Source organism: Neomonachus schauinslandi, chromosome 5, assembly GCF_002201575.2.
Source record: "Neomonachus schauinslandi chromosome 5, ASM220157v2, whole genome shotgun sequence".
Taxonomy (NCBI): domain Eukaryota; kingdom Metazoa; phylum Chordata; class Mammalia; order Carnivora; family Phocidae; genus Neomonachus; species Neomonachus schauinslandi.
Window position 1 is genome coordinate 91,004,355 of NC_058407.1, and position 24,202 is coordinate 91,028,556.

At 41.1% G+C, this 24,202-nt stretch overlaps 1 protein-coding gene across 1 annotated transcript in view; it reads left to right on the plus strand.

Annotated features, from left to right (window-relative positions):
* The window catches only part of GRIN2B (glutamate ionotropic receptor NMDA type subunit 2B), a 417,812-nt gene that overhangs the window by 304,435 nt on the left and 89,175 nt on the right, over positions 1-24,202 (plus strand). Inside the window, exon 5 of the mRNA XM_021690583.1 lies at positions 9,746-9,860. Within this exon, the coding sequence (XP_021546258.1) occupies positions 9,746-9,860 (115 nt within the window). The remainder of the gene's footprint in view (positions 1-9,745; positions 9,861-24,202) is intronic.

The window sequence follows — 24,202 nt, forward strand, 5'->3', positions numbered from 1 at the left end:
ATGGTATAAATGCACAGTAATTTCAGAAGCATTAAAGAGCATGTTTCCATGGAAACATCAACCTACAGAGGGAGAGAAAGAGCTAGGATCCCCTGACAAAGAAGGAACAGCAGAGTTCTAGCCCCCACACAGTACAGCAGGGAGAAATGATTACATGTTTCTTTTAGCTTCCCTGTGAAGGATGCATTTGGGGTTCATGGTGCTGTCCTTTTGAGGACAAGCAAAGAGGGAAATAGAGTCTGTTTTAAATAAACCCTTACCCTCACCTTGCTTCAAATTCTGACTCAAGGATCAGGCTTATTTTAGAATATTGGAAAAGATCAACGAGTGTCTTTAAGTAACTAACTGAAAATAAATAAACAAGTAACTTTGATCTTTCCCTGACCTCTCTATCCTAACCTGGTCTAGAAACAGTGCCATAAAGTACTGTGATTTAGAGCAACACTTGAAAAAACTCCAGAAACATAGGATGTGTGTTTGGCTAGTAACCTTTAACCAGCACCTTTGCATTGGGGTTTCCATCTTGGTATATTCTCCTGGATTATATATACATTTCATCTCACTGTTTTCAAGTCCATGAAGTCCCTTTTACTCCTGCCTGGTATACATGTCCTGCACCTTCAAATTCAACCATACTTTTGGGGATGGGTCTTCCCACTAAACGGTAGTCCCAGAAAGCCATTCTTCCAGACTGTGCAAAGGGAGCCACATTAACAAAATTGCTGACCAACTTTCCTGACAGTTCACTTTCTCCACTCCCATTTTATATTGAACTTTGCATCTCTTTTGTCCCCCTGGTCTTTCCCTGGACCCTAGACTCAAAAACTCACTTTATTTTCTATGTGAAAGGGGCAGGTGTGGTTCATAATTGGGTTTTCTGAAGACAGAGATGTGTTTTTGAATGTGTCAACAGCCTCCACTACTGTTTCCCTGTCACATCTATAGCATGATGTGATTATGGAGCACCTATCTCCCCTAAAAATGTAATCGTCACCCAGGCATCTTGACTCCTCTGTCTGTTTGAAACTGTTGCCTGACCCTGGAATATCCTCTCTTTTGACCCTCTTTCCCTCCCATTCAATACAATTGCTTCTAGGAATCTCCATTTAAAGACATCTGCCAATCATTACTGGGAGACTAAATTACAGCTCCTTTGTCCATGGGTGACAGCTCCTCATAACCTCCACTCCCAATCCCTGTAACTGAAGCCATCTCACTAATTCATTTGTTCACCCATTTTGCTACCCTTCAGTAGAGCTGTTGGAGGGAGTTGTGAAAATAAGCGTATGGTAGCTATAGAGGGAGTAGGAACTGTGTAAATGGAGGTACTGCCAGTGTGTAGATTTTGTTGACCACCTAAAATGTAAGAGAGAATAGAGAAGGACTCCAGAACGGAGAAGAACGAATGGAGGAAATAGAGAAAGATCAAAAAGGAGGAGAAAATCCTCCTTATTCTTCTCCCTTGATATCATTCCCAGGTCACTCTGGATTCTTGACCAAGGGTTTCTTGGGTATATATGCCCAAGGATTCTTATGGTTAAGTCTGAAAGTTCACAAGAAGAAAAAGACTCCTGGTCAAAGTGGAATGTCCTAGAGAAATCTTTGCCAGTCATTGTTTGGCTGGTCTTGGCATAGCCCCTGAGTAGTGTTGCCAGCTCATGAGCTAAAATGGATGTCAGAAAGGCAAAGCTTCACCTTAAAATTATTAGTAAGCATAAAGAAGAAACATCAGCGTGCTCAGGGATCAGCTAGCCTTTGACCTGTCTTGGTGTTTTCTCTGGGAAGGTCCCGCCACTTGGCTTTGATAGCTTCTAGGTCTATATTCCAACAGATAGAGCACCTAATCCGTGGAAGAGGAGAGGGATTTTTTGTTCAGTGTTTTTTTAAAATGAAAGTGAGTTTAACTTATGTACAGCATGGAAATATGAATTCAAAAGGAAAAAAATATCCAGTGGCAATAACATTATCCAGAAGTTCTTGATTCCTTCCCACTGGGGAGTTTCACCTTTCCTACTGCCTCTAGTAACTCTGAATTTCCTGTAGCACCTTAGCACGTCTCAACTCTAGCAGAGGTGACTAAAGGTTGTGGGCCTGAGGACAAGAATTCCTTCTCCGTTACTGAGTTCTGTGCACAGTTCCCTAAATGAGAAACAGCTTTACTGCTCAGCACACTGCATTGAATCACTATATTGTACACCTGAAACTAATAGTACGCTGTATGTTAACTAACTGGAATTTAAATAAAAACTCTAAAAATACTATGTAAACCTCAGTGTTGTGATTAGGTATATCTGTATTCCCTAAGTATCCGATATAAGCATTAAATGAAGTGATGTAGTAATAAAAAAAATTTTTTTTTTAAAGGCAGCCTCACTAGTTCCCTAAGGAATACACAAGCGAGAATTTGCCCCTTACAAAGGAACTTTAAAGAGAGTTACACAGTGTTCAGAGCAGGGCTCTGGGAGGTCAGGATGGGGGTCATTTTGAGGAGTCATTTACTCTAGTAGGCTAAAATTATGGGGATATGAGTTCATCTTTTGCCTTTCTTAGGAAGTGAACTTTATATTGATGTATGATTAAGTAATTCCCCACTACACAAAACCTCACAGGGGTAACCAGTCCTAGTTCGAAGACAAATGTTCCCAAGGCTTCAGAGTTTGGGATATTGTGGGAATGAGAGGAAATGTCCTGGACTGGTGTTACTATGGAAAAGAAGAGATCCAGGAATTGGGAGACTCAGACTCTGAATTTAACATGCCAAAGAATAGCAGCATTTCCCCAAACTCCAGGGTGTTTGGTCCTAACTATGAAAAGTTAGACTGATCCAAAAGTCTCTGCAAACTAGCATTCTCTGATATCCAAGGAACCTAAAAAAAAAAAAAAAAAAGGTAATTATAACAGAAGCAGCTAACACGTAAGGTTCACTAAGTGATAGGTGCAGTTCTAAGTCCTATATGTCCTCACAACCGTCTTATGAGGTAGGTACTATTTTTACGCACATTTTTTTATGGCAAAGAAACTGAGAAGTCAAATAATTTGTGAGATCATACAACTTCAGACCTGGTAGATCAAGGACTTGTGCAGAGCTCATCTGACTCCAGTGTCCTTGCTCTTACACACCACACTGCATGGTCTGTTGGTGGGGGTGGTGTGTGTGTGTGTGTGTGTGTTCAGTCCATAATCACATTCCTTTCCTCTTTGCTTAACCTCTTCTCTTTCTCCCTCTTATTTTCTTTCTACTCCTCACTACTAAGCATTGTCCAGGCTTTGTCATTCATTTGCGTGTAGGCTATTTTATGAATGAGGACCAGCTCCTGGGTTTGATCCAGATGGACCCATCAGTCCAGAGGAGAACTGTTTCCTGCCACATTGACCCGACTTGGAGAAAGGGTACTGCAGGTGGGCAGGCATGAGGTCATTCCAGCTTGTGGCAGAACCACTCCCAATGCTCATTGATTTAACATCTTTCTGGAGGAAAGTTAATGTTCTCTGCCCTCTTATGTTCAAGCAGGGATTGTTGGGCAACTTCCAACAGTGCTCTTCTGTTTTCTTTCATTCCGCATGAAAATAATTCATGGTATTCAGTCACGAAGCAGAATTTTTTTTCTCTATTAGGCCTAGAGGCCTGAGAAGTCTTTTCATTGCAGTAGATGGTGAATTGATACATCACCATTTACCCCTCACACGAATGCAGCTCAACCCAGACTGCTCAGGGCCCCAAGCACAGTCCTCACCACCAGCAGGCAAGAGGAAGCATATTCAATTTATATCAGCCAGTCCTCAAGATACTTTACTATCTCATTCATTTAACACCATGGACTTAGAGTTTAAATAACTAAGATATGGACTAGCCTAAACTTGAAACTTTTATGAGTTGTGAAGAATGGTTTGCAAAATAAATTAATGATATAAACACCATTTCAGAGCAAATGTTTAATTTACCGGAAGACAAACTATTTTTAATCTTTTTTCAAGTAATTATAAATTAATATTACAATGTGCTCTTTAAATTAGTTTTTCTTGAGGTTCTCTATTAAGTATCATTATACAGAAATAAGGGGAAAGAACTGTATTCGACAGCTTAGGAAACTGGTATTTCTAATTCTTTTGTTCAACAGCATGGTTTAAGATTTTTATATATGACATTATATGTTGAAGGAAACCTTTAAAACTTACTTCAAATCCCTTTTCCTTGAAAAGAAAACCATGGTTGGCAAGAATAAAATAAGTCACGTATCTTAAAAAGATTGCCACACAATTTAGGAACTGATGGGTCCAGGATTTGAACGAAGGTTGTGTGACTGCAGCATCCTTGCTCAAACCATGCTACACCACCTGGGTAGTGGTCATGGTGGTGATGGAGTATGTGTGTGATACATAGTGCAGTCCTCTGCTCTTCAGTTGTTTTTCTGTTCCTCTTTATGTCTTTTCTACCAGCATTTTGGGGCATCGTCTAGATAATCATTTGCACGTAGGATATCTTACCAATGAGATATCTCTTCTGGGTTTAATCCTACAGGACCCATTGGTAAGTCCAGTGGAGAATTGCTCCCTGGCCATGGCCTGCCACATTGACAGCATTCTACTGGATGGGTCATTTTGGATTCACTGTGATAAACATGAATTTTTAAGTTGGGCCAAAGTCAGAAATTTCTATTTAGTTTACCAAAACATAACACCAGTTGTCTAATTTTTACATATCTTTGCCTCTTTCCCCCAGTACTGGCCTCTACTTAGGTAGCTTTTAAGTGTTTTCAAGTCCACTCTTTCTAATCCTGTGAGAAATTGTTTCCACGATTTCAAGAGAAAATGTGTATACAAAGTAGTGCTAAGTGAAATAGTAAAATGATTAAGAGAGACAAGAGAAGGACTGCAGGATGTGTGGTTTTGCCATCCAGCCAATGAAGTGTAATAATGTAACAACCGCAGATGAACTAGAGAGCGTGTTAGAGGAGCATCCCTGTACTTCCGTCATCAGGTGAGTCAGATGGTATGAACCAGTCCATTTTATAGATGAGGGACTTGAAGGCCTTAACAGGTGAGTGACACACCAAAGACTCAATTAGAGAGTTACAGAATTTTGGAGTTAGAAGTTGCAAACAAGGAGTCAAGGATTCCAGTCTCCTGTCTGGAATTGTTTTTCCTTTATTGCTTTGCTCTTAATAGCTGGAGAATGGAAAGAGAATATGAAAAAAGCCACTGTTTTTGAGGCATGGCGGTGAGCAGGAAGGATGCTGGACCCAGGGTGAGGACACCTGCATGCTGTTTCCAGCCCTGTCATCTGATCATGGTAAACCACAAACCCTTCTGGACTTCATCTGCTTCATCTAGCAATGAAAGGATCGGGTGAAATGAAGAGACTTATCTTTCTTACTACCATATTAACAGATATTAATAAAAAAATCCAGTGCCTTGTAAAAATATGGAGGGCAGAGTGAGTATTGCAGTGCCAAGGCTCTTGGTTTGCTGGGAAAATTCTGGCAGAGCTCTTCTGGATGCCTCCCACACAGGACATACTGCTAAATCATTGCTTTAGGTATCATTGTGGTGCAGTGGATGAGCTCTGAGTGGCATGGTCAAAGTCAAAGAGGCACAAGGGCTTTTTTACCTCAGCTTGACCTCATTAAACCCACTGGAGTATGACTTTGGCCATATAAAGCGAATGTATTGGCTCTGAGCCCATCGGGGTTCCGAGGCTCTTTCTCAACGAGGAGTCAAGCAGGACATGAGATGCATTTTATTTTATGCAGTCTGTATTAAGGATCTGCATAGTCCGGGGCATGACATGTGACATGAGAATGTGCTAAAATGCACATCTGGGACTTGTAAAACTGCTTTCACTTCACTTGGTGATATCATGAAAAGAACACTGAACTGAAAACCAGAAGACCTGAACTGCAGTCTTGAACAGGGAGGTCAACTTGGAAAAGAGGGTAGCATCTTGGAGCCTGTTTTCCCTTTTCTAAAATGAGAGTTCTCAATGGAGAGCTTCTAAATGTTCTTCTGGTTCTAACAATTTGAGATTCTGTGTAATACTAGAACTTGATGAGACACAGTAAGGTTTCTTATGGGTCCATCTACATCCTAGAGACAAATCAAGCAATATATATATTTATATACCAAGCCTTGCTGGGGCTTCCAGGAGACTTGAGTCTTCTGAATTTGGCTGCCACTTGAGCTAGGCTTTCTGACTGTATACTTAAGGATGGCATGTTTAGAGAAAAACAGAATAGCTGTGGCATCTCTTAATTATAGTTTAATCCTTTACCAAGGATTTACACATGGAAGCTTTGAGGTTTTAATTAATGTTCAAAATTGGCAAAGTGCAGCCAGATCCAGAGGTAGTTGGATATTTTCAGGCATTATGGAAAGTTAAATGGACTAATATGACCATTGGACCTAGTTTATCCTTCCTATGAGGAATGCAATCTCCATTCCTCCAATGTATTCCATTGATAATTGGGTCTCGTTAAAATGTAGTTATCATACTTCACTCGGTGAGGTCCAAAATGAGGCAAGTTTCTTGCCTTTAGATATTCAAATCCTGCTAATATATTCTTTTTCTGAATTTTTGCTATTATATAACCTTATATTTGCCTCCTATTTTCTATAGTCATCCTACCCATTATTTCATTTGATCAGCACAGCAGGCTTACCTGATAAGCTGGAGGTAGAGTGGTGTTTCCATTTTAAAGAGGAAAAACTGAGGTTCAGGAGCCAAAGTCCCATGCCTAGAAGTGACCACAGTCCCAATTATTTTTTCACTTTTTTGTTACTAGTGAGTGGATTGCTTTGTTCTGCTATTCAAAGGGCATCATTGTTCAGGCCAGGTGTATATTTGCAAGCTCCTCACTGATAGCTAAATGTTGGCTCATCAGAGGGAATTACTCAGAAAAACACAATGTGAATGATTAATCTATATGCTGCTGAAGGATATGAGTGATTATAGGATACTTTGGGAAAGAATATTTTGTATATTGTCATAAAATTTATCAATATTTTTGGTAAGTGTAAAATGTGGGAGAAGTGCCTAGGTAGAATAAAATGATCCTGTAGAGCTGGAAGAGAGAGAACATCCCAGAAAGAGTTTAAAAGAAAAATCAGAAAGATGTGGAGTAACTAGAAAAATGTAACTGTAGAGCACCTACCTTACCCATGAGTGTGGTTTATGTTCTGAAAGTTTGAATTTTAAAACTTGTACGCCTGATTCAATGCTGTCTCCTTCAAAGAAGTCATCTTGAGAAGCCATTCATGATGCTTATTACTTAAATTATTTTTGGAACTTCTCTTATAATTGCCTTCTGAAATGGACACTTAAAAAAAAACATATCTTAATTTAGATGAAGTCAGAATTATTCTGAACCATATCCGGTAAAAGGAGGGTACTTAAGCCAGGTGACTTATTTCTCTCTTTCCCTTCCTCCCTTCCCCTTCCTTCCTTTCTCCTCCCTCCTTTCTTCCAAAAAAAGAGAGAAAACTAAAATTTGTTTGCATGTCTCATTAACCTTCTCTGAAGAGTTCCAGAAATTATTCTAAGCAATGCAATATTATTGTAGTAAGAACATACTTTCCAAGTTAATTACATTGGGTGCTTACATTCTGGTTTGTTAGTTTAAAATATTTTTGTTTTGTGGCTTTGTGATTCTGTTCCTTGGAACGAATTATATATGGCTTTGGCTGGAGTGTTGAAACTGTGAACTACAGGAGATCTGAATATTATTTTCTAACTGGTGATGGGCTTGAGCAAGCAGCATAGAGCTGAAAGATGAGGGGCAGTGCAAGGAATGGGGAGGATGCTATGTGGAGCGTTGAGTTGAACTAGGAGTGCTACACATTTACCAGTTGGAGGTGTCCAGAAATAGCAGCCAGGGGATAAGAGGAGGGGACTTGAAGTCATGGCATGTGATAACTACGTAAAGGAACTGGAGATGTTAAACCTGATGTGGCATATGACAGGATGGGAGGGTGAAGAGATCATGGGACTGGGAGTGTGGCTTAACCTGTTAACTCTGCTCCCAATTAGCTGTGGAACATTGGGCAAATAATTTAACTTCTCCGTGCTTTGGTTTCCTTCACATATCAAGTTAAAATTCTAGAACTAAATGAGCTTAAGTTTTCTTCAAAGATTAAAATTTATAAGGTAGCCGTGATAATTGTCTTTGAATACTTGAAGAGCTTTCATGTGGAAGAAGGATTAGACTAAAACTGTATAATATCTAAGGAGGAGACCAGGATCTAGGGGTGTCAGGGGAGCAGATTTCAACTTTAAGTAAAAACAAAACCAAAAACCTCTGCCCAACAGTGAGATGACTACCTTGAGGGTGGAGGGTGCCATGATACTAAGAGCTGAGAGAGCCCATCTTATGTTGTAGAGGGAAAGCATAGACTGTAAGAAGTGGTGGACTAGTTGATCATGAAGGTCTCTTTCAGTTCTGAGAGTCTAAGAATCTCTCTTCTTTTGAGGTCTTCAGTGTTCTTGATTGCATTTGTGAAGACCATAAGACCAGAGAATGACAGGCTGAAAAAGCCCAAGCAGCTCTAGAAGTAAGAAGTGTTCCATGAAGGTTTGGTTCATGATCTCTAGTCATCTTTATAATTGCCTGAAGGATATGCATCTTAGCAACCTTGTTGCTTAACCTAAGGTTACCTGGAAGAATGAAGAGTCTCACAGTTTTGTTGAATGAGAAGACTTAAAAGAGGAAACTTTAAGCTGTCTCCTAATGCGTTCTTCTTCCCTTCAATGTGTTGGGAAACTGTTGTCGGTCACAAATTCGAAGCCCCTTGGAAACCTTGTGGCAATTACAAAATACATCTTTTGCTTCTCAGCAGAGACATGTCTCACAGCAGCGTCAGGCCCAAGGCTCTAGAGTAGCATGTCTTGTGAACACTGAGCTAATCATTATTGACTCCTCGGGCCATTATGGTAAAGGGACATTAATTACCATCTCCACAGTTGCACTAATGTGATTGTAATGAGCATGCCAGTGGGAATTCCTGGTGAGGGAACTCTTCATCAGATCAGAGCAACCAACAGGGGAACGGGGTCAGCTGGAGGTGCAGATGTCGAGGAGGAAGCCAATTTCATTGGTCTGACTCTAGTTAACTTCCAGAGTTTCTGCTGATTTATGTGCCTGTGCCTGGAATACTTTCTGAAATACCTCTCCCTCCTTCCCCACAGCCCCCTGGTATTTTCTGTTCATTATACACGGTGCAATAGCCCTGGTTTCCAGATGCATCTTGTGGAACCAGATCCCTGACTCATCTCACAACTCTTAGAAGTATGGGCTGGGCCAGATCTTAGCAAGAGTTCAAAAGTATATACCTATCTCTGGGAGGCAGAGAGACCCTATGCTCAATATGCCACCTTTCTTACCATAACACTCCCACTTTCTTTTCTTCTACAACCTTCACCCTTTAATGGACATCCTTTTGTGAATAATAATTGTTAACGCTTAAGGAAGGTTTACTGTGTACCAGGCCTCATGGTAAGTTATCTCATTTAAGCCTTACAAACCTAATGAAGTAGGTTTCTTTTTATCTTTTCATATTATTCCTATTATGTGAAAACTTGGACAACTCAATGCATAACCAAATGGGAGCTGGAGGGATACCAGGTTTCACGGTGGTATTTATATATCTATCTATGTGTCTGTCTCCATTCACCTTTCTCTCTGTCTTCCCAACTATCTTGTTGTTGGCATACCTTCTTCATACTTTTAACCTTTCTTTTATTTTGTCTTTACAGGTATCTGATCAATGTCACTTTTGAGGGAAGAAATCTGTCCTTCAGTGAAGATGGCTACCAGATGCACCCGAAACTGGTGATAATCCTTCTGAACAAGGAGAGGAAGTGGGAGAGGGTAGGACATATCTTTTGGCAATTCTTGAGCTAAGTAGACGGGGTAGGGATATAAAATTTTGCAACACGTTCAAGGAAAACCAAACCAAACCTTGGTTTTGGTCTCTGCGCTGGGAAGTAAGAGTGCAGTACTTTGAAGAACATAGAAGAAGTCATTCCTCAAACTTGCATCTTCATTTTCTTGCTCCTTTGGTTAATCAAGAGATTAGTTTCTTAATGCATTACCATTTTTATTGGTTATGGTGCTGTCTGAATCATGACTTTGTCTTAATGGAAGAGAGTACATATGTATAATATAACATAATTTCAGGAAGAAATCAAATTAGTGGTACAATTCAGAAATTGTATCCTACACAGTATACTGGGGAAGTCGATGAAACCTGATTTACAAACACACAGGTTTGAATTTACTGTGATTAGAGGCTTGCCATGCAAGGCTCCTCTCAGGATCTCGCCCCCTGCCAGCTGATCCCAGTGTCTGAAACTCTATCAATCAGAAATTAATTTCTGTGGGTGCCAGACTACCTAGGTCCAATTCCTAGCTCCTCTACTCACAAACTTGTCTACGTCGGAGCTTGAACAAATCTCTTAACTACTCTGTGCCTCAAGTTTCCTCATCTATAAAATGGGATTAAAAATAATAGTACCAAGATAACAGGGTTGTTATGAGGATTAAATATATTAATATACATAAAAGACTTAGAAATGTGCCTGGCATATAGTAAGCCCTTAATAGGTATTTGCTTTTATTGTTATCCCTGATTCCTACTTAAATACGGATGTTCCCGAGAGTAATGTCAGCACTGGTGTTTCTCCTGTATGTCCTTCAGGTCATTTGTTCCTTGAGGTGCTTTGCTGAGAAATGGTTCTGTGGATAAATGAGGTTGGGAGATGCTACCTCCAGTTTCTCATTCTGGGAGGTTCACAGAACATATTAACATTAGAAGAGGAGTCCTATCTCTAGCAAAGAGCCATCCTTAATTTTACTTAATCTGGTATATCCCAAATTTATTTTACTGTGAGATCCCTTTGTTCATGAAATTCGTATTCTGTAAAACATGCTGGGAAACACTGATTTAAGGCAATTTCTATAGACTCTGCGGGTCAGTTGGCTGAGAACAAACATCAGGATGTCAGCATGGATCTGACTGGTATGGAAACCAAACTATATATTTCTAGAAAGAATAGCCAGGAAAAGAGATCAGAGATGAATTTCTTGAAATTCACCATCTCGTCAGAGAGCCCTGGACAGGTAGTTATGTGAATGCTCACCCGTGAAACAGCATGTGTGGCTCACGTAGTGGAAATCCGGGGCCTTATTCTTAAAATTGAAAGACCTCAATCTGTCCTGTAGTTTCTTATATCAGGGCACAGCTATAAGACTGAGATTATTCCTTATGTTCTTGATTAAAGTTGTCCTCCTTCTCCTGAGTTATCATTTGTTCAGAAGTGCTTTTTCCCTGGGCTCCTGCTCTTCACCCCAATCAGGGTGCTTTTCACTGCTGCTATAGAGACATAATAATTTAAGAAGTGTTCTGGGACCGCATGTAAAACGGGCACTTCTGTGTATCTCCAGAAGAGGAGTTATTAATAACTGAGCCTTCATATGTGGATCAGAGATGTCCAGCTGGGGTAGCTTTTATGCAGTAGACTCAGGATTACTGCCTCAAGTATGGGACATCTCACACCTGTCCTTAAAGAGACACCACTTACTGTCACTCATGCTGATTTCTCTAGGCTGGAATCTGAGGCCTGTGACCAGCCCGCACTTTCCAAAACTAGACACCCTCCCTGGGATATGGTTCCCTTCCCTTCTTAACAATTCTACCTTTATGGTAGCCCTTGAATTTAGTCCTCCTTATATGATCCAGGAACCGTGTGATAATTTTTTAAATGGGCCTCTGTGTCCTTGATGCCTACCTTTATCCATTCAGATCAGTCCTGGACATGGCTGCTAGAATGGGTTTCAACTCATTGAAAGGCACAACGCTGATTACGTTTCTTCTCAGCCCAAAACTTGCTCGGAGTTTCTGTGGTTTATGCATCAGGTCCAGACTTTATTTTTGCATTCAGGGCTCTGGTCTACCTTTCAAGACCTGTCTTCTCTGCCTTGCTGTTTCCTGTCTCACCATCAAGCTACACTGGGCTGTCTTGGTACATCTTGCTTCCTGTACAGCATGTCATGACTTTTCCTTTTTCTGGAGTGGGTTGTCCAATTACATAAATCATAACCATCGTTTGAAACCCAATTAAAATGTTATTGTCTTCTTCTCTCATCTTTGACCGAGATATAATCTCTCTCATTCCCTTGTCCCCTGCAGCTTTTGTTCCTACCTCTGTTGTAGCACTACCACATTTGTCGGTGTTAGAGTTGTGTGTATGTGTGCTTCCAGACGGCAGACACTGTGTCTTTATATCACTGTGTCTTCCCAGCAACCTAGATGAGTGTATTGCATAGAGCGGTTCAATAAGTATGTGTCAAATGAATGAGAACCATTACATAATACAAGAGTCTAAAATCTATCATTAAGAATCCCAAGTTTGTGCTATTGCCCTTGATGTAATACCTCTTTTGGGGGGCAGAGGGGAGATAAAATCTTTATGTAGATTGAGTTTTCATAGATCATACTTTAAATGTACTAGGGGAGCTTGTTATTTAAAGAAATTCTGTGGTTTATCTTTTTATAAGGCCTTTTGGGAGGTGGTGGGCTCATAGAATAGAACATTTTCATACTGACTTGGTTAAATCAGGGAACATTGCTGAAGAGAGGGGTCTTTACTGTTCATTGAGTTCACAGAGCCAGGAGGTTCCCTATTGTGGAACCCCTTGTTAGGGCTCACTTATGGGCAGGGAGGGGTGGCAGGAACTGGGCGCAGACCTAGAGCATGTCTGGGACGTGCTGAAGTTGTACCGTGGGAAGTTATACACTTTTTTTCCCCGTTACCCTGGCCCCCAGGACCCTCTGTGTTCTCAGGATTTCTAATACCACTCTAGAAGGTTCCATGTAGTCCAGGGAAGATTTAGTGTCTGTGGACTCCATAGATGTAGGCACCAGGGCAAAGAGTCTACAGTGAGGAGATGGATACTGGGAAGATAAATGGGGAAGGAATCTGGATTTGTGGGGGAAATGAGGGCTAAAAGACAGGACCCACAGCTTCTGGTCATGCCCCTAACTAACTACGTGACCTGCTCTTTTCACTTCTCTGGAACTTTCTCTTCTCGTGTCTAAAATACTGGCATGAGATTAAGAAGACATCTAGGGTCCTTTCTGGCTCTAGCTTCTGGAATCGCAAATTTCACGTTGTAAATAAGTCAGGGCTTGGAATGGATTTGGGGTGCGAGCTGAGACATACAAAAGGAACCTGAGTTTGTTTCTAAGGACAGTAGCTCCCAGCGAATATTTGTCATTCTTGTCATTTAGATAAATATCATCTCCTCAGAAGGCCTTCCTTGGGGACTCAAGCTAAAGTACTCACCCAGCCACTCTATCAGAAGAGCTGATTTTAATTTTCTTCAGTGTATTTTCTACCTGATGTTTTGCCTATTCGCCTGATTGTTTACTGCCTGTCTCCTCACACCAGGACAGATTCTTCCTGGGAGCAAGGACCTTGTTCACCTCTGTAATCCTAATGCTTAAGGAGAGTGCCTGGCTCAGAATGACCACTCAAAAGATAACCGTTAAATGAATGAGTCCATATGCTTAGGAGTGTTAGTTCACTTCTGCCCGAAACTCTCCCAGGTAGACAGACTGGTTTACTGAAGAGTGCGGGAGAGCAGGGGCATACTCCACCGTGGGTGTGAGCAGGCCACAAGCAGCGATGCTCTGCGGGGCGGGGCGGAGGCCATCTTCAGTGAGGCCCAACTTCCCAGTGGTGGCGAGCCTCAACAGTTTCCAACAAGGAGCCTCAGGTTGAGGAAGACTCACTCAGATGCTGGTGTAAACCATTGTGAGGGGCCTTCACTATATCCTTTCAGGTTTTAAAAAGTAGTCTTACAGCCATCGTCTTATAAATCTGGTTTCTTTTGAACGACTTGAAGTCCAGGCAGCATAATCTGGGACTGAGCATGGTCTTGGAAATCAGAAAGAGCTGAAATGAAACTAAAGATGTACTACATGTTGGCTAATTGAATTTAAATAATAATAAGAAGATAAAAGAGCTGAGATGAATGCCCCAGGTGCCATTTATCAGCTGCGTAAACCAGGCGATGATACTACCCGACTCTATTTCCCTTTTGTAAAAATAGGGTTTTACATAAGGCTGTTAATAAAGATTAAAGGAGATTTTATAGTAAAACACCAGTTAATAGTGACTGAAACATAGCCAGTATTCAACAAATGTCAGTTGGTGCCCTCCTCCTTTTCTTAGGTAACATTTGCACACGGTACTAAGTCAAATGGTACAAGAGGGTATCCAGTGAAAAGAACATCCTCTTATCTGTGATCCTCGGTTCCCCCAGGCCCGTCCCCTGAGAAATCATTGTTTCCAGGGTCTAATGTATTTTCTCTGAAAACACTTCAAGCATATAAAAATTTTATATATTTGCTCAACCTCCTTTTTTTTTTTTTTAATTTTATTATGTTATGTTAGTCACCATACAATACATCATTGGTTTTTGATGTGGTGATCCACGATCCATTGTTTTCATATAACACCCAGTGCTCCATGCAGTACGTGCCCTCCTTAATACCCATCACCGGGCTAACCAATCCCCCCTTCCCCCTCCCCTCTAAAACCCTGTTTATTTCTCAGAGTCCATAGTCTCTCATGGTTCATCTCTCCCTCCAATCCCCCCCGCCATTTTTTCCCTTCCTTCTCCTAATGTCCTCCATGCTATTCCTTATGTTCCACAAATAAGTGAAACCATATGATAATTGACTTTCTCTGCTTAACTTATTTCACTTAGCATAATCTCCTCCAGTCCCATCCATGTTGATGTAAAAGTTGGGGATTCATCCTTTCTGATGGCTGAGTAATATTCCATTGTATATATGGACCACATCTTCTTTATCCACTCATCTGTTGAAGGGCATCTCGGCTCTTTCCACAGTTTGGCTATTGCGGACATTGCTGCTATGAACATTGGGGTGCATATGGCCCTTCTTTTCACTACATCTGTGTCTTTGGGGTAAATACCCAGTAGTGCAATTGCTGGGTCATAGGGTAGCTCTATTTTTAAATTTTTGAGGAACCTCCACCCTGTTTTCCAAAGTGGCTCTACCAACTTGCATTCCCACCAACAGTGTAAAAGGGTTCCCCTTTCTCCACAACCTCTCCAACATTTGTTGTTTCTTTCCATGTCCATTTTTGCCATTCTAACTTCAACCTCCTTTCTTAAAAAAATAAACAGCACCTGCTCTTGTGAACTTTTAAAGACATTAGCAGAGATCTTTGGATCAGAATTACATTCACAGAAAGCCGAGTAATCTCTTTGGTATATAGGAACGTGGAAAAGAATGTTTCACAGGGAATGCACACATACATGTGTGCGGGGATAGCATGGTAAGTTGGAAAGGGCAGGGGATGGTGGAAAAATGTGTGCAGAGTGGGTTGATTTGTAAGTCTCTCTAAGTGGGGGACAGCTGCATAAACTTGCATTAAAAATAGGCTGGCACAGAGAAGCAGTTCCAACGAGCATTCAGGCTTCGGTCTTTATCAGAGCCTCTCATGATTTGCTTCATTGCTGCTGCTCTCTGCTTCCATTTAATCGTTCCTAAAATGGGGATAATAAAAATGAAATGCAGTGGGGGTGTGTTCTGAGTAATGACTTCAAGAAATGATGATGGTGCATTTTCAGGCTGTAAGATGTAAACACGCTTTAGAGGGACTGTCTGGGTCCGAATCGCAGGAGGGTATGTATGGGTGGCATCTCTGCTTGCCTTTTCCTCAAGATAAGAGGGGTACCTTATAAGCCCACTCCCTCTTCTCTGCCTCCACCTATCAGAAAATGCCCTTCTTTATGCAGATTAAAACATTCTCAGTTTGTCGGGGTCATTGTTTTTGCTCCCCAAATCCCAGTTACCACCTTAGGCTTGCAATGCTGAGATATTACAGCCACATCCCGTCCTGAAAGAAGGGCTAGAAATAAAAGTACTTAGCACACACTGCTGGGCCCATAATAGTATTTATGAATTAATGGATAGATCAGGGGGAGAGAGGAAGGGCACTAAACTGGTAGAAGGAAGATCCCCAAGAGTGACAACAGCAACAACATAATAAGACCAAAAGCTCTACCAGCATCTGGAGCCGGGGGTGAATGAGACAGGTTATGAGATGCTATATGCCTCCGACAGCCTCGTAGCCAGGAGGCGGCGGGTGCTGTGTGATATGAGCACCTGAGGGCGACAGTGATCATATTCCAGAATGATCAATTTGGTGATGATACAACAGAGGTTGATTGCTGCTGTGGCAGATGCCACTTGAAAGCTGTTGACTGACAAAATAAACCAGCCACTCCATCTCCTCCCTGGCATGCATGCGCGCTCGTGCACGCACGTGCGCACACACACACACACACACACACTCACTCACTCAGTCACTGCCATCCACACTGACAGACTGCTCCCGACACAGGAAGCGCATCTGTTTGGTTATCCGCAGTATGTCTGTGCCCAGCCCAGTGTGAGACATTGCTGAGTAGGCCAGTAGATATGCTGTGACAGCCCAAACACACCTGTACAAGCTGTGCTCCACCTCCCATCCTTGGAGGAGAGGCCAGGAAGGAATCCGTGCTCTCCTCAGACTCCACAGAGGTTGTCTGAGGAGGTAAAACAGAAGCTTCTCGTGTTGGGGGTGTTTGCTCTGGATCTCCCTGATGATACTGCCATTTGACAACATGCTATTTTTACCGACTTTGAACTGAGTACTAATGTGCATCATTGGATTAAGGGATTAGAAAACGGATCCATGGAGGAAGGCTGTGGGAATTGGGTTTGTTAAGGGGAAGAAGAAAAGGCAATGAAGTGATGACTTACTCCCTTTAAATGTATGAAGACTTACTGTGCCAAGTGTGGAGATCAGCTGTTCCCTTTCTCCTCTGAGACAGAAGCAGAGTAAGTGGGCTTAAGATCAAGCAGAGAGGATTTATATTAGCTATAGGGAGGACTTCTTAATAGAGAGAAGTTTTGAGTAGTGGAACTGTTAACAACACCAGGGGATGACTTTGGAAGTCCTAAAAATTGGATATGTCCTCCTTTCTCTACGATGTACAGCCCAGCCCAAACAACAATGCGCGAAACACATGGCTTTAAGTTTTCCTTCCGTTCTCCTTCCCTCCCTCCCTCCCTCCCTCCCTTCCCCCCTCTTCCCTGTCCTTTCCTGCCCTTGCCTTCCACACAGAATTCTTGAGCACCGACCATGAACCAAGCATTGCCCCCACGAAATTAGTATTGTAGCTTTCCTGGTGGCAGGGGGAAAAGGAGAAACAACACTTATGATTTTCTTATAAAGATAATTTATTAAAAGACTCATTAAAGACATTTTGCTTACTAAAGACATTTGGGGGGGATAAGGTAAAATTTGCCAGTACACATTCCTACAAAGGTATTGTAAAGAGAGGAGCGCCTGGGTGGCTTAGTCAGTTAAGCGTCTGCCTTCGGCTCAGGTCATGATCTCAGGGTCCTGGGATCGAGCCCCGCATTGGGCTCCCTGCTCACTGGGGAGCCTGCTTCTCCCTCTCCCCCTCCCCTTCCTCATGCTCTCTCTGTCTCTCTCTCAAATAAATAAAATCTTTTTAAAAAAGTCTTGCAAGGGGAAAGGTTCTTATTGTGACACTTGAAATTTCTGTAACTTAAGATGGTGTTTCAATCTACTATTTGATATGGTCTAATAGTTGGGTGGATGTTTCATGTTGCTTGGTTAGTAAAGACTCTGCTGATATTTATTTATGACCGTGGCTTACAAACAGAGTGGCATGGTTTTGGCTGCCTTTCTGAGTTGTGGTTATCACAGACTCTCACATCCAAGTGTTCCCTTCTTATTCCCTGAGCTCTCAAAGCCATGATGCACCCTGTTCATTAACCCCTTTCTTGGGGTTCCAGAAAGATTCCCCTGGGGGCCCTGGGAAGAGAGAGTATACTCTTAACCCCCAGTGTCTCAACACTGCTGTTATTAAACTCAGTCCACAATGTCAGATTGCAACCTAATTTATGTTTCTAAAATAATTTGAAGAGAAGAGCAGGATGTATTGGGAGAAGAGACTTCAGAAATGTCATTTCAGAAAGGCTAGTTGTCTTCGTGTTGGTCGTCAGCCACTGAACGAACGAAAGGGATAAAAGAACAAGATAACCTTGGTTGGCTTTACTTTTGAAACCTGTACATGCTGATGGGGGAGGAAAAGCAGAGTTGAACTTGGAGACTGAAGCTTAACAAAACACGGTAAAGAGGAAAGCGTCCCCAAAACTAAAAGACAGCTGTCATCCATCTTGTTTGTTTTACTGAGATTTTTATTTCATGACAGTTATCAGTGGTTGGCTCTTGAGTCCTCTGAACTATGTTTCTAATTTCCAGGTTATAATACTTCTTCCGGTAGCGGTATTGAAGAAGAAATAGTGGTGTACAGGTTAGAAGACTCTTGTGTTTATATGCAGGTTCAAAACATTTATGATTTTCTTATTGTAAAGGTCATTGATGCTTATTAAAGACATTTAGGGAGATGAGATAAAATTTCCCTATATACACACAAAGACTTAGTATTTACATTTCTTCTATTTCTTACTGATGCTTTTTTTTCTGTGCATGTTGTGTGTATGTTATATATAACCCAGGGAAATACAGTAGAATTGAGACTACAACTTATGAACAGTTTATAATCTACTTTCCTCTCTTAATATGATATTGTGGATGTTTTTTCTGTTTTGTTGATATTATCCAAAGCATGAAACTTAATGACCGTCTAATACCCCATCGTGAGGATGTATCATACTTCTTTAAACTGGTCCCTCGTGACTAGACATTTGTGTATTAAAAAAAGACTGATACTCATGAAAGTAATTGCAGAGTTTTTGATGGTCCAACTTTGAAGCCACAAGACTGCTTTTCAAAGTAACAAGTTTGACCACTTTTCCTGTTATCTAATGTCCCTAAAAGCTAAAAATGAGAGCCCTTAAACTGAGAATTGCTTGGGTTATATTAATTCACTAACAGCAAATGGACATATATATACAGTTGGAATGGAAGGCTCTCTTTTGTGATTCCTGGTCTTCCAGGTCTCCTGGAGGGTTTTTTTTTTTCTTTTTCTTTTGATCTTCTGGTGAGTGTGTTACCCTCTAACTTTGCTGATAAGAATATTTCTTATCTTTGATAGGTGGAACATACAGAGAATGGGGTTGGCCATGTGGTTTGTCTGTCTGTCTGCAGATTTCGTCATTGGGATCATTTTCTTGAGAGGTGGAGGCTTGTAAAATTCAGACCCATTTCCCAAGGAACTCATAGGCCTCATGCTTGGTGTGTCAACCTTTCTCGTGCTATTTTTGTTCTCCATGGCATAAGAGTCAAGGAGGAAGGGAGAGCAGTCCCCTTCTTGCACCAGTGGGGGCAGCACTTGGCTAACGCATGTAATCTACAGGCTGATGAGCCTTCAGACTGGACCAGGCCTCTATAACAGGGTGCTATTCTTTTTATACTTTTATGGATTTTCCACCAAAGAAGATACTTTGTGCGTACATTCATGGCATGTCGACTTTAGCTGAGATCTGAAGTTTGACATTAAAACTATAATATCTGGATGTCCTTCATATACAAACAAGCTCTATTGACCTAGCATGACAAGATCATCTGCTTTGAGTCTTTCCTGCAGTGATGATGGATTTGTACTAGTCCGTATGCAACCCCTCTCTTTGTAATACTTATTTATGAGAGCTGGCCTGGAACAGGGTAAACAGAATCCATGTACACAGGGAGAAGAGCTCTGACCTTGGCACGTTAACTCTGCTAACCAGCCTGCAATACAAAGCTTTGAAAGGAAGTATAGGCCAATGAAGAAAATAAATGGTCTTTAAGAATGAAAGCTATTAACAAAAAACCTAGATACGAATCTCCCACAATAGCTGTAGAACTGCAGTTATTTGGAATGATTTTAATATTTTCTCTATTAGAATTATCTCTGTTCATAATTCAGTGAACATTTTAGTTCATTGTGTGTGGAACATTTGGTTATATGTACATGTATGCATATCTATCTATCTGTATGTATACATCTATCTATTCTATATCTATATAGAGACAGAGAAGTGGGAGGAGAGAGGGAGGATTTAAGATGGCTTGGAAGCTCTCACCTGGTGTAATCCAGGTGTTCTCTGCTGTCATAAAGGCTACCCACTGCTGGTTCGACAGGTATTCTAGGACTTAGCTCTGTCAGTTAAGTGTTCTAAAGGTTTAAACTTAAAGCAAATCTGCACTAGGACATAGGTGAGAGGAAAAGTGTGAGCTTGGAGAGGCAGATAAAGAGAAGAACACATGTAGATGAGTCATGGGGAGACTGATGGGCATCTAGAGGAAGAAAACCATTCTCCTTTGCTATATATTCCAGGGGACACAACATTCTGTGTTTACACCAAACTCCTCTAGATATCCTTCCACATTTTTCTATTTCAAGGGTTTGGTGTAAGATATCTTCTAAAATCATTGTCTTTGGCTATTCCTGTAATATGTACCATTTTTCTTCATTCATCCCCTAGGGAAAGGAACTTGCTGGCAAAGGAACAGAATAGTACCTCGCAAGTAGAATTTCTGGTGGGTAGTTCAGCCACCTCAGCATTCTCTTTATAGAGTAGTAAAACAAACAAGACCTTTATTTTCCCTCTAGGAGAAGGGAAAGATGTGCAGTTCTAGAACAGTCTAGCCTAGAATTAGGTTTGGCCATTGACACATCTGACATTGATACAGCACTTTATTAACAACGTGGTTTATCAAGAACTTTAGCATATATGATCTCATTTTGATTCCTACTAAACCTTTGGCAAATACTTGTACAGATAAGTAAACTGAGACTCAGAGAGGTCACATGATTTGCCCAAAGGCACACAGATGAGTGGCAGAGCTGGGTGTAGACACTTATATCCAGCTCCACTTAACGTCCCGTATACGTTGTGCCTTAACACGCAGAAGACTAGAAGACTACAACTAGACTGATGGGACCGAAGTGTAGCAGCATCAGTAGGAACAGCTGTGTAGACCAGAGGACAAATCACACCACGGAAATGCTGGAGGGGGTGGGGAGTAGTTAGTCGTTAGTCCAGACTGTGACTATTTCAGAGTGACATTTTCCTGAGATCAACAAAAATGAAGAAGGAAGAGAGGGAGGAAAGGACAGAGGCAAGAAAGAAAAGAACAATAACAACAACAAAAAAGCTTTTCTGCATTTCTCTATCCCTGTACCTCCTCCCTGTTATTACACACACACACACATACACACGTGCTTATATCCTCTTCTCAGTCGAGAGCAAGAACCTATCTCCTCAAAACGGTGAGGATGAACATGTATCTTTCACTAATAAAGGTATGGCCACCTACAGACACAACTGTCCGGGTCCTGATCGCGTTGAGGGGATTTTCTAAGAAACCATTATCTTCTGCATGCCAAGCTCTTCTGAAACTCGGCCCCCATTGCGGTGTTGCTGAGGCCATGCAGCCCCCTTGATCAGACAGCTGCTGGAGGTGTAGAGGAATGTCGAAACACCAAGGGGAATCTAAAATAGCTGACCTACAAAACAGCCCTTAAATCTTAGGAGAGTGAAATGAAATTTTAACTTAGCTTTCCATAAAACACAATCAACCAAATATTTTATGAACTCAACTTGCTAAGAGAGAGGAGCTTGGGGAATCTCATGTAAAAGGAGATGAATGTTCATTAAGATTACATATATCTTATATTAAATATATATTTTTTTCATATATATAGATGAAGGACAAAGAGCCAAATTCAACGAATAAGAACACCGATCTTCTGTGATTCATCACTGCCGCTTAAATAGTTCCCCAAATGTGATTGTGGGTCTCACTGTGGTACATGAGTTAATTTAAGAGGGATGAGTATTTTTTTTTTTATTTAAATAATCATGTAGTTATCTTTGGCAAGTGGCACTTGTCTCACATTTACAGTAATATGAAATTTTTAAATACATTTTTAAAAGGAAGGCTATTGCATATATTAAATTAAAAATAGTCTAGGTGATACACAGATGTGGACGAAATTGCTACAGTGGTGCTTGAATGAGTGAAATTTTGGGAAATCGTTCCACAGGGCAAAATGTGCTCCCTATCCCAGCCCCCAAGTCACATCTCAAGCCTGACCCACCTTTCCATCTTCTTCGCCCTTTACCTCCCTGCATTTAGTCTCCACGCCAACACAATTGCCACTAACCCTTCTTCAACACCCCCTGCACTTTTATGCCTATGTGCCTTTGCTTATGTTGTCCCCTTAACCTTGGATCATTAAACGTGTCCTTTCAGCCGTAGTTTAAAAGCCAAGAGGCATCATATCTTACCTCTGCACAGCACAGTGGTTTATTTACAGAAGCATAAATAAATGTTGTTCCACCTTTCTTTTCCTCAATTTCATCTATAAAATGGGAAGAATAGCCGTGAGGATCAAATAAGTTTTAATTCATGTCAGATTCTTAGTGCAATATCTGGTGTGTAACAGGTGCTTTGCAAATGTTCAGTTGCTTTGCTGAACGTATTGTAAACCAATGATAACACAATTGAAATTGGGTTCTAGAAAACAAGAACGTGAAGAGAAACGACAGTGCGTACACAGAGAACGAATTTGGATTTTGGGCTTAGTCACTGAAAGGAAGGCACCAGGAAATAACAGAATTCTTGACATGCTCAGGGATAAATTCGTAATGAGCAAGCGTTCCTCCTTTGTTGTTAAACTTTTTGCACAAGGATTTTTTCAGAAATTGAAACTTAAAATAGTGGCAAAGTGCATGGCTTAGCATTGCAGTCCATGATGGGCCCGTCACCCAGACATCAGGGAATGAAAATCCTCCTTCGCTTTGATTTATCATATCTGTGGGTTGTCGGTAACCATTGAATAACAACCAAAGCACATTAAACAATAATGACAGTTCCTGAAACCTTGTAGTGTGTCCTTGTGCTATTTGATCTCCTTGGGTTTTGTTTCATTGTAATAAACCTGTACTTTGTGGTTGATAATAAAGAACCGCCCATCTCCCCTTCCTCGCCTCCCTATTGTGTGGTGAGTAGATTGGCCCACAACCATTAAAGGAATTCCTTCCATAAAGGAGAGTGGTTTATGTCAAAAGACAGTCCTAGTCAGGGTCGAGTATAAAGGGGATGAGAGTTAACAGTTGACACCTGAATAGTGTTTCACGGTTTGCACCACACTGGTCCTCAGTGTGGTGTCTGGACCAATAGCATCAGCATGCCTAGTACGTTATCTGAAATGCATATTCTCAGTTCCTACCCCAGAAGCTCCAAAAGTGAGGCCCAACAATCTGGATTTTGACCTATGAAATGCAGGGATAGTTTATCACAGACATTTCCTTCTCACAAGGACAAGAGAAGTATTTGTTTAATGGATATTTAAGACGGCCACTCTGTCATTGTCCTTTGTTCTCATTTTATTTTCCAACTATTAACTGTGAAATAAAACTGAACATCTATCCCTCCATAAAGTGGAGGACAGATCCAGAAGCCTGGCAAGAAAGAGTTAAGGCCTGTCCCACTGACTCCAGGACATTCTGAATTACCTATCGTATGGGGTAGCTGCTACAGAAACTTCCTGATTATTAGGCTGGTAGTCTGGGTTTCTTCATTCAGCAAATATCTACAGAACCCCTACCAAATGCCAGGCACTCTTCTGGGTGTAGAGTAAACAGTAATAAGTTCCCTGCCCTCAAGGAGTTTATGTCTTGCTAAGGAAGGTCAGACAATGAACACATCAACAAGTAAATAAATAGGATAATTTCAGAGGGCATCAAGGTGCTATTAGGGTGGTGAGATAGGGTGCAGTGGTTCTCAGCCGCATGATGTCATCCCCCAGAGGGGCTTTTGGAAATGGCTTTATTATTTTAAATAAGTTGCCAGTTTAATTCCTAAGGAATATGTCCAATGGCTATTGTTTGAAATGAACTGACAACTTAATGTAAAAACTTTCCACATTATTCCTATAAGACCTATGCTTAAACTTTATATAGATACTGTGCTGAGACTATAGACCCATTTCTGAGCCACAGGGGAATATGGGTAATATTTGATCTTCCATTTTTTCCTAGGTTTCAGAGAATTTTGTAACTTGACACATCAGCCTATAGACATTCCAGTATTGATTGATTTTTCCAAAGAATTGAGATGCATTAGGCCTTACTGTGTAGTAAG